Source organism: Agelaius phoeniceus, chromosome 11 (assembly GCF_051311805.1).
Source record: "Agelaius phoeniceus isolate bAgePho1 chromosome 11, bAgePho1.hap1, whole genome shotgun sequence".
In the NCBI taxonomy this organism is placed as follows: domain Eukaryota; kingdom Metazoa; phylum Chordata; class Aves; order Passeriformes; family Icteridae; genus Agelaius; species Agelaius phoeniceus.
This window is the reverse complement of record NC_135275.1, coordinates 14250180-14260755: the sequence shown is the minus strand read 5'-3', so window position 1 is coordinate 14260755 and position 10576 is coordinate 14250180. Positions and strand designations below refer to the sequence as shown.

The window sequence follows — 10576 nt, the reverse complement described above, 5'->3', positions numbered from 1 at the left end:
TTCCCGCGGCACCGGGAGCGCGCGGGGCCCCGGGCTGGTCCGCGGGCGTTCCGGGGCTGAGCCTGGGACTGCCGGGCTGCTCTGGGGATGCCGGCTGTGTTGTGCCCTTCAGCCCCGCTGCCGATTCCCGCCCCGCTGTGCCCCCCAGTCCCGCTGCCGATTCCCGCCCCGCTGTGCCCCACACCCGGTGGCGGCCAGCTCCCACCCGGGGGGCGCACGGGGCGGAGGCGGGATTTGCTCTGCAACTTTATTCACACGGGGTACCCTGCAGCGCCCATCCCGCCTGCCGCTGCGGGGCAGGCGGAGGCCGGGCGGCAGGAGTCTGGGTGCTCCGGGGGGTCCAGGCCCCTCCGGGGATCACTGGCAGGTGTTGTAGATCTGGACCTGCTGGTTGATGGTGGCCAGCACCTCCCTCATTCTGGCCTCCAGCCCGCCCAGCTGGGCTGCTTTGGCATCCAGCACCCGCTCGTTCCGCTCGTACTCCTCCTCCAGCGCTGCAGGGACACGGGAACATGAGTCAGCCTGGCCTCCCACCGCTGCCCCCAGCCCCGCCCCAGCATCCCCGCTCCGGCCTCACCTCGCAGCCGCTGCAGCTTGCCCTGGGCGTCCTGCAGCAGCCCTGCGGCCTCCTCCCGCAACTGCTGTGCCCGGCTGCCCGCCTGCTGCACGCCCTGCGCCCGGTGCTCCACCAGCTCCTGTGCTGTCCGGTACCGGTCCCGAAGTGGCCCGTCCAGCACCTGCTGGGCAGCCGGGCTGGTCAGCAGGATCATCACGGGACCCCTGCTGCCACACTGTCCCCCTGATCACCCACCTGCTTGGCCTCACCGGCCCGGTCCCGCGCAGTGCTGGCTGCCTCCTGGGCACGTGTGGCTGCCAAGCTGTTGTTTGCACGTTTCACCTTCAGGGCATCAGTGTGCCTGTCCAGGAGCCCGATCTGCTCCATGGCACCTGCCAGCTGCTGCTCTGCACTTCGTGTCTGGGTCTGCATCTGGGGATGGTGGCACGGGAGTTTGGTGATCGTAGGGTGAGGATGGGGTCCTATGGTCGTAGGGATGGGACTCTCACCATGCCAAGGGCACTCTCGCTGTGCTGGATGTCACCGGCAGCTTGCTGCAGCGCCCGCTCAGCCATGCCCTGGGCTTGCCGTGCCTCCTCCAGCGCCTGCCGCACGGCCTCGGCCGTGCCCCGCACTCCCTCTGCCCGTGCCCTGCAGCCACACGGCAAGGCCTCAGCATGGCCTGGGCTGGGATCCCCAGAGGGACTGTGTCCTCACATCCCTGGACTCACCTGGCCCGCTGGGCATCCTGCAGCAGCTGCCCGGCCTGCTGCACGTCACTGGCTGTCTGCTCCAGGATGGCATCCACGCTGGCCAGGCTGCGCACCCGCGTCTTGATCTCCTCGGCCAGGCGGTGGATCTGGTCCGGTGCAGCGGGGAGTGACAGCTCCAGTACCCGACTGGCTACCACCTCAATGCTCTCAGGATCAGCCCCCTCCTCTGCAGGTGGAAGCAGTCAGTGTGTTCCCTACAGCACGCTGGGGTGCAGGGGGCAGGCAGACCAAAGGGCAGAGGGGAACATGGGACAGGGCAGGGGGGCAAGAGATGGCTGGAGGGCACAGGATGGCTGGGGGATGGCAGGGACCAGGCAATGCAGCATGAGGCAGGGGTGGCACAGCTCACATGCAGTGTTGGGACAGTGCAGTGCAGTGCAGTGCAGAGCAGGATCAGTGCAGTGTGGTGCAGGTGCAGAGCCACAGAACCCACAGAGCATCCGGTAGGGATGGCCAGCCCTCCCGGCATGCCGGCACTCACGGCTCAGGAAGGCCTTGACATGGCTGATTAGCTCCCTCAGCTCCTTGTTGGAGCTCTCCACACGGGCCCTGGTCTGGTTCGCCTTGTCCAGGGCTGCCTGCGCTCGCAACCGGGCCTCGTCTGCCTTCCCCTTGGCCTCTGCCACCTGAGCATGGGCAGAGACCCTCGGTGTCAGTCCCAAGGGCTGCAGAGCGTGGCTGTGCCACCAGATGCCACCAGCACCCATGTGCCACACACCTTGTGGGAGAGCTGGGCCATGTCGCTGGCAGCCTGACGCAGCTCCTCCTGGGCATGGCGTGCCCGGTCCAGAGCACTGTCAGCCTTGGACACGGCTCCACCACAGCTCAGACCACCACAACGTCGTCCCCCATCCTCATCCCGGCACCCGGCACCGCCACAAGGGCTCTCAGCACAGGGCACATCTCCCACCACACCGCAGACCTGCAAGGCAGCACGGGATCAGGGCAGCTCTGGGTGCCATTCCCAGCTCCCTCCCTGTGTCCCACCTTCTCGTTGAGCGGCTGCAGGCTCAGTGCCTGTGCCCTCGCTGCCAGGTCCATCAGTGCCCGCCGGCTGGCTGCGTTGCGGCGGTTGAAGCCATCCCTCTGGCTGGCCAGGAGCTGCTCAGTGCGCTGCCGAGTGGCTGCCGAGGTGCTGACAGGGCTGGGCACGGCACGGGTGGAGGCGTCTGCCCAGCGCTCGGCCTCCTGTGACTCCTTATAGGACTGACGAATACTGTCATAGGCACCTGGGGGGCAGGGACACTGTCAGACCCCTGGCCATGGCCTGACCACCCTGGCCTGGCTCTGTGGTGTGGCTCACCAAGGAAATTGGAGGTCTTGAGGGTGTGTAGCCGCTGTTCCAAGTCCTGCAGGCTGTGGTTGAGGGCGCGGGCACCCCGGTCCACAGTGTTCAGCACATGGCTGGCATTGAAGTTGGCATCCTGAGCAGCCGTCAGCTCCCCTTCCACCCGTGTCAGCCTCTCAGTTGCCTCCTCGATCTGCCGCCTGCAAAGCAAGGGGGTGAAAAGCTGCCCCTAGGCTACCCTGGGAGCCATGCCCTGTGCCAGGTGCTCACCGCAGTCCCTCCATGGTGTGTGTCAGGTGGGCAGCAGTGGCAGCAGTGGTGTTGCGGGTGGCCACCACGTCACGTACAGTGGCCAGTTTCTCCTCCAGCTGCCGGAAGGTGCCCTCGAAGGCACCGGCAGCCCCGGTGTGCTGCAGGAGGCTGGCCCGCTCTGCCAGCGCTCGGGTACGGGCAGCCAGATCCTGCACCACACGGTCCCAGTCCCCAAAGCAGGGGTGGCAGGGCTGGCAGGCAGGGAAGGTACCAGCAAAGCCCCGGGCACACTGGTCACAGCGGACTCCAGAGATGCCAGGCCGGCAGTCGCAGTGGCCGCTGCTGCGGTGGCACTGGGCACTGGCTATGCCACGGGGGTCACAGTCGCAGGCTGCAGGAAAAGTAGTGTCAGGGCACCACAGGCTCCACTGTGGTCCCCCCACTGGAACCGGCTCTCACCTCGGCACTGCTGCCGTGGGTCACCCCAGTGGTGCTCCTGGCAGTCGGTGCAAGTGCGGCCGCCAAAGCCTGGCCGGCAGGAGCACTGCCCTGTGAACTGACAGACATGGCATGGCCGAGGCTGGCACTGCTGCAGCACACCCCCAGCCCCATCCCATTCCCCAACTCCTGTCCCTGTCGTGTCTCACCTGGTTGCAGGTGGGTGTCAGGGAGTGCTGGGGGTGGCAGGCACAAGGCTGGCAGCCTTGCCCGCTGGCCAAGTTCCAGAAGTTGGGGCTGCAGCGGTCACAGCTCTGGCCCTCCACATGGGGCAGGCAGTGGCACTGCCCGCTGTGCCTGTCACAGTGGCACTGCTGGGGCCCACAGGTGCTGGCATCAGTGCCCAGGGGGTTGCAGGAGCAACCTGGAACCAAGAGGCACTGAGCAGAGATAGAGTTGAGGGAATGAGGGTAAGGATGGGAATGAGATTGGGATGGAGATGGGATGGAAGTTCTGATGGGGACAGAGCAGGAGTGGGATGATGATGGATGAGGGTGGAAGCAGGATGGAGACAGAGATTGGACAAGGATGAGGTGGAGACTGGATGGAGATGGAATGTGTGTAGCATGAGGACCACTGGTGGGGATAGGATGGAGATGGGACCAGGGTCAGGATAGAGCTGGAATAAGGACAGGATGGGGACAGATGGATGGCAGTGGGGATAGGATGGCAATGGGGACAAGAATGGGCATGAGAATAGGATATAGATGGGAAGGAATAAGTTGGACATGGGGTCAGGGACTGGGCCACAGTGCTGGGGCTGGGCAGAGGAGACAACCCTGTTACAGGGCAGGGCTGCAGGGACTCCACAGCCCTGTGCACAAGCAGAGGCAGCCATTGGTGCACATGGTCCCCAAGGACGTGTCAGGCCCTGGAGGCAAGTCTGTGTCTGTCTTGGCAGGCAGTGGGTACTCACGCCTGCAGCTGTGTCGTGTGGCATCCCCGTAGAAGCCAGGCTGGCACTCGGCGCAGTGGGGCCCTGCGGTGTTGTAGAGGCAGCGCAGGCACTGCCCTGTGCGCCGGTCACACGCCTCCGGGTCCGTCACATCGATGTTATCGTGGCACTGGCAGGGCAGGCAGCGCCCGCCCTGCAGAGGGTCCCCATAGTACCCAGGGGCACACTCATCACAGCGGGAACCTGCTGAAACAGAGCGCTGGGCAGTGCATGTGGACAGGGCATCCCCGCAGGCACTGGGTGTGCCCTGGTAGGTACCCACCTGTGTACCCAGGGCTGCAGTGGCAGATGACCTGCTGGGAGTGGCTGTCTTGGTAGCAGGAGGCAGCGAAGTGGCGGGGGGTGCTGGGCCCCTCAGGACAGGGGCAGGGCCGGCAGTGCTGCCCGGAACCAAGCGCTGGGTTCCCAAAGTGTCCGGCTGCACACCTGCAGGCAGGAGGTCAGCAGGAGCTGGGGCTGCTGGCAGCACCCTGCCCCAGTCTGGCCACATACCCCACCTACCTCTGGCACCTTTCCCCATCCGTGTGGTCACGGCAGCGCAGGCAGCTGCCTGTCTGAGGGTCACAGCTCTCAGCGTGCCCGTTGCACTGGCAGGGCCGGCAGACAGGGAAACCCCAGTGGCCAGGCTGGCAGCGGTCACAACGTGGGCCATGGGTGCCTTCACGGCAGGGGCACTGCCCAGTGGTGCTATCACAGATGGTGCTCACTGAACCCTCACGGCTGCACTGGCATGCTGGAAAGCACAGCACCCACAGCGTCTGCCCCTGAGCTGTAGAGAGCACCCCTTCCTCATGCCCCCAGCCCTGGGATGCCCAGGCTCCTCTCCCACTGGCACTCACGTCGGCACCCGCCGGGCCCAAAGCCAAAGGTTCCTGGAGAACACCGGTGACAGCGCCGTCCCATGACATTGGGTTTGCACTGGCACTGCCCGCCCTGGGGCTGGCACTCAGCACTGAGCGAGCCCTGGGGATCGCAGAGGCAGGCTGTAGGCAGAGAGCAGGGTCAGTGTCAGCTGCTGTGGGACAGGGGGTAGGACAGGGTGTGGGGCTGTACTCACGCAGCGCCCCATCGTGCAGGATGGCCGAGAGGCTGTGCAGGAGGCTGGAGCAAGGCTCAGCCACAGGCGAGGGCCCTGCAGCGTGGAAAGGCTGGGCACAGTGGTACCGCTCAAAGGTTTCCCGGCGCTCCATGGAGCTGGGGTCACCCGCAATGAACATCTCCAGTGAGGAGTAACGGGGCAGGAGCACCAGCTGCGGGGCAAAGTCAGTGGGACATCACGTCCCTCTCTCCCTGTGTTCCCTATGGCTGCATCCTATCCCCCTAAAGGGTTGCTGTCCCCCATCCCACTGCCTGTCTGCCCCTCACCGAATCGATGAGCACACTGGCAGTGGGATCCTGATGAGCAGCAGCACAGCCCAGTTCCAGGCGGAGCGTGTAGGAGACACCCTGCTCCAGACAGATGGGCTGGGACAGCACCACATACCTGGATGGGGGCAAAACAGAGCAAGGGCAGCCATGTGCCTCCAGTGAGCCCCAGCACACCCCAACCCTACTGAGGTGTTTACCTGGCACCAGAGGGGAGGCTGGTGGAGAGCTGGTCATCAGCAGGGATGGTGTTTCCACAACGGCTGCTGGCGGAGACAGGGCTGGGGCGTAGCACCTTCAGCCTCACCTCCTGCCAGGCCTCTGGGTGCTGACAGCCAAGAAGGGGCAGTGTCAAAAAGCCTCACCATCTGGAACTCCCCACCACTACCTCCCAATCTGGCAATATATCACACTGCTGGCTTCACCATCTGGTGCTCACCTGTGGCTCATAGCGGATGACCACATCGTACTCGGTGGAGAAGGGCACATCACTCACATGGAACTCTACCCAGCCGCCTTCCAACATGCGGGCAAAGCCTATTCCTGTCCAGGAAGCTGGACGGTCTGGGGGCGGCTCACGCTCCACCACTGAGCCCTGGTGCAAGCAGGTGTTGTGAGATGGGACCCTGAAAATCACCTTGGCCAGCAGGCACTGCTCTGCCCTGAGCAGGGAGGCAGACCACTGCCTGCTGGTCTGGGCACCCTGCAAAGGGGAGCCCACTGTGCTGCTCTGCCTGATGTCCTCCCCAGGGACACCTGCATTCCTTACCTGATGCAGCCGTGCATCCTCTGCCTCATAGGTGTAATGATCCAGGTTGATGCGGTAGAAACCGGTCTCCACCTGTTCACACTGTCGTCCTATCACATGGCTGCGGCACTGGCACTGCCCTGTCCCCATGGCACACCTGGTACCCCAGCAGCACCATCAGCCCTGATGCCAGGAGGGGTGCCCCTTGCCCTCTGCATCCCCACAAAGACTCACAGGTTGTTGCGGGCACCTCCCACATCGCAGTCACAGGGCCGGCAGCCCGGGAGGTCGTGGCTCAGTCCCCAGTGCTCGGGCTGCAGGGGGTCACAGGGTGTTAAAGAGCAGCTGTCAATGTACTATAGTGCTGAGCACTGTGCAGGGGCCGTGGCACAGCCCCACTCACCAGGCACTGGCTGCAGCTGCGCCCAGTCACCAGCCGCTTGCAGAAGCACTCCCCACTGACAGGGTCACACCGGCTGCCATCAGCCACTGTGCCACGGGGGTCACATTGGCACCCTGCATGGAGAGCCAGCAGTTTCCAGCAATGCCAAACCACGTGCCCGATCCCAACAGGTGCCACCCTGGTACCTACTCCGGCAGCCTTGCGGGTTGTCGGCACTGAGGCCGAAGAAGCCGGGTTTGCAGCGGTCACAGCGGGGACCAGCCACGTGCTCCTTGCAGCGGCACTGCCCCGCAATCAGGCCCCTGGCTGGGTCATCAGCACCGTCACACAGCCCACCATCCAGAGAACCCTCAGGGTCACAGTCGCAGGCTGGGGAGACAGGCAGGGTGAGCACTGTGACCACCAAAGCACCCCCCTGCACAGCCTGTCCCACACTGACCTCGGCACACTGCAGGGTGCCGCAGGTCCTTGGTGGGGTCCTTGTAGTAGAAGGGCTTGCAGAGGTGACAGCGACGGCCCATGGTGTTGTGCTGGCAGCCATCACACACACCCCCACTGGTGTTCCCCGTGGCCAGGAACACAGCCATGTCAAAGTGGCACCGCCGTGAGTGCTCGTTGCAGTCACAGCCTGCAGGGACATCACCGCTGCATGGCATGTGGCACCACAGCCCACACCTGGTAGGCAGCACCCCAAGTGCCAAACCTCCCCTGCCTGGGCTCTCCTTGCTGACATGCAGCACCACAATCCCAAACCTCCCCAAAGTACAGCCCTAGCACCCTAGACCCCCTAAGCCAGTCTGCATGATGCCAGTCACCACCAAACCACATCCCACTGCGCAACACCCCAAAACCCCTGGCGCAGCACAGCCTGGCAGCTCTGGCACTGGGATCACTGTGCCAGGATCTGGTGCCAGCAGGGCACTCACGGCGACAGGCGTTGGTGCTGGAGCCCTCGGCCGGGCGCCAGGGCAGGTCTTGGTAGAAATCCTCGCAGCGCTCGCAGTTCAGCCCCTGCGTGTGGTGTTTGCAGACACAGCGCCCGTGCACCTGCCAGGATGCCACGGTGAGGGGCTGTGGTCCTAGGTGGCACAGCTACCCAGCTCCAGCAGGGCACACAGGCCTGGCTTGCCCTACCATGCCATCGGTGGTGGCAGGGGCCCCGCTGAGCGGGGCGCACTCAGAGGCGTGCCCGTAGCAGAAGCAGTTCCCGCGCATCACCAGCTCGTAGAGCGCGTAGTAGTACTTCTCCCGGATCTCCCGCCGTGAGTCCAGCAGGTTGTCCCCCAACGTGTGCAGCTTGGTGAGGTTCACACGCAGGTTGGTGACACGCAGCAGGTCTAGGGCAGGGAGAGACCCCTGTTGGCACAGGGTGGCTGGGCACGTTTATGCACAGCTCACCCCTGCCGGGCACAGCTGGTTTGGGCTGTGCATGGCAGAGGAGGCTGTAGGTGGTTCAGACGAGCTGGGCATGGCTGGGGTGGGCTGTGCTTGGCATGGGGTGTCCATGCAGGGCTGCACAATATCAGGCTGGTCTTTTATGGTTTTCTGTATCACACAGTGTTGGCCCAGGCCTATGCATGGTTTGGCTCACAGGCACGTGGTTGCATGTGGCCAGGCTGGGCAGCACGTAGCTGTGGGGGGTTCAGCTCCCACACACGTAGCTGTGCACAGTCTGGCTGTGCGTGGGCAGGGCTCTGCATTCCCACAGCAGAGGCAGGCTGGGACCCCACCAGTGCAGAACAGCACCCTTGGCACAGCACCTTTACATGTCTCAGGACACTCACCATTGGGGGCCGTTCCCAGGAGATGGCTATGCCTGGTGTGGTGGGTGCAGCCTGGGGCCTTGGGAACACAGGACAGCTTCCCCAGAACTGCAGTTTCCCAGAAGCCCTGCCCTGCCCTGTAGATTCCACCCCTCCTGCTCCCAGTCTAAATTTAGCCTTGGGTGGGTGATTAACCCACTGTGTCCCATGCCCAGCCCAACTCCCCATCTCGAACCACAGCTGGTGTTGGGTTCAGCCATAGCACAGCCATCCTCCTCCATTTAACCCAACGCAGCCTGATCTTCAGCTGCTCTCACAAGGCAGGGTGCAGAGGGGCCCAAGACCCCACAGGCTGGATCAGGTCCTGATCCCTGTGTAGGGCCCAGAGCAGGGAGAGAGCAGCCAAAATAGCTACACCCAAAATAGAGCAGCCAAGCAGGAGCCCAGATGGCTGGCAACTCACTTTGGATGTCAGGGCTGTAGGGGTCCCGGATGGGAATGGCAGGGTCCAGCACCCGGTAGATGACCTGGAAGGGACAGCAAGGTGATGAGAGCAGTGCAGGGAATCCCCCGACTCTCCTGGGACACTACGAGGGCCTCACCTCCCCCTCAGTGGAGGGCTCGATGTCAGAGTAGCGGGACTCGCAGACGACATCATCGATGCGGCGTGGGGGCCCGTGGGGGACGTGGGGAAAAGAAGCAGCGCAGTCGTAGGCAAAGTAGCGATACACCTTCCAGGTGTGCCCAAAGTCAGCTGAGCGCTCCACCAGCATGGCCGCGGGCCGGAACGTCTGCGAGACATCCAGGTGGGACAGGGGATAGCCCCACAGTCCCTGTGGGCATGATCAATCCTGTCCTGTCTCAGCCTGGATACCTACACGCTCGGACCCACCTTGAAGGTCATGATGAGATGGGTGAAGTGGAACTCAGCCTCCAGGTCCAGCTGGATGCTCACATGCTCCACACCTGGGGGTGAAAAGTGTGACAAATGGAAGCACCCACTCACAGGTCCCGGGGGCTCGTCCCCCCCACCCGGCAGTGGTCCAGGGGCGCGGCCACGGCCGCAGGCTGAGTCACACTTCCTCAGTGTGGGAGGAAGGGAAGGAGAGCCCCCCGGGACAGGACAGGATGCTCCACCACCCCCACCCACTACTCACCGTTCTCTGACTGCCACCAGGCTTTCTTGGGGCGGGGGGCAAAGCTGGTGACGACATTCTGGATGCGGTGGCTGTTGGTGTTGGTGCGGGCATCGTAGGGCCGCCGGGAGTCGCAGATGAAGCACTTTTTCTCCTCCTGCGAGTTGGAAGGCTCAATGATGCGTGTCCCCAGCCGTGTCCCGTGCCCCTCATCCTTGTCTTGTCCCCCCAGGTCCCGTCCCACTCACCTGGAGGTGGCTGACGATGCAGTAGGGCTGGGGCCGGCGCAGCCCGCAGGTGGAGGTGGCACTTAGGCGGGCTGCTCGTCCCACCAGCAGGTCCCCGGTGGCCGGGTAGCAGCTGCCGCGGGCACAGCCCTGGGGGGAATCGGGGGCCAGGGCCACCCCCAGCCCTGCGGAGCGGCGGGCGGCTGAGGGCGCTGCGGGGCCGGGGGGGCCGGGGCCGGGTTTCCCCCCGCCGCGCCCGGGGCCCCTTCCGTGACCGCCCGGAAACGGGACGGCGGGGCCGGGCCGGACCCTGGTGCCCACCGGCCCCGCCGTGGCGCGGGGCGCGGACTCACCGGCCAGCAGCGGCAGCAGCAGGAGGGCGGCGGGGCTCCGCTTCGCCGGGCTCCGCATCGCGGGGCGCGACGGGGCCAGACGGGACGGAAAGGGGCGCAAAGGGCGCGCAAAGGGGGCGCTCGGCAGGTGCCCGCCGGTCCCGTCCCGTCCCGTCCCGACTCACCGGTTCCCCTTCTCGTTCCCGTTCCCAGTCCCTTCCCCGTCCCCTTCCCGGTCCCTCCCGGCCCCTCCGAACTGGCGGCAGGCGCAGCTCTCGGG

At 64.9% G+C, this 10576-nt stretch overlaps 1 protein-coding gene across 2 annotated transcripts; it reads right to left on the bottom strand.

The window, feature by feature from the left end:
* Nucleotides 1-233: 233 nt before the first annotated feature.
* On the bottom strand, nt 234-10532 carry LAMB2 (laminin subunit beta 2). Of its 2 annotated transcripts, none has more exons than XM_077184486.1 (33): nt 10318-10532; nt 9986-10149; nt 9759-9894; nt 9494-9567; nt 9204-9392; nt 9065-9128; nt 7973-8175; nt 7765-7885; nt 7278-7466; nt 7028-7207; nt 6839-6951; nt 6670-6749; nt 6457-6592; nt 6127-6282; nt 5888-6015; nt 5688-5805; nt 5380-5572; nt 5162-5305; nt 4824-5055; nt 4585-4748; nt 4284-4505; nt 3517-3731; nt 3329-3425; nt 2888-3260; nt 2633-2817; nt 2317-2558; nt 2048-2251; nt 1811-1955; nt 1288-1495; nt 1066-1207; nt 812-982; nt 578-737; nt 234-494 (listed from the first exon to the last, which is right to left on the bottom strand). In XM_077184486.1, exons 1-33 carry the CDS (start codon nt 10373-10375, stop codon nt 358-360), a joined length of 5343 nt encoding a protein of 1780 aa, XP_077040601.1. In that variant the 5' UTR covers nt 10376-10532; the 3' UTR covers nt 234-357. The 2 variants fall into 2 exon arrangements, with proteins under 2 accessions (XP_077040601.1, XP_054495928.2); XM_054639953.2 differs by having other exon boundaries at nt 812-988; nt 10318-10531.
* Nucleotides 10533-10576: the final 44 nt, after the last annotated feature.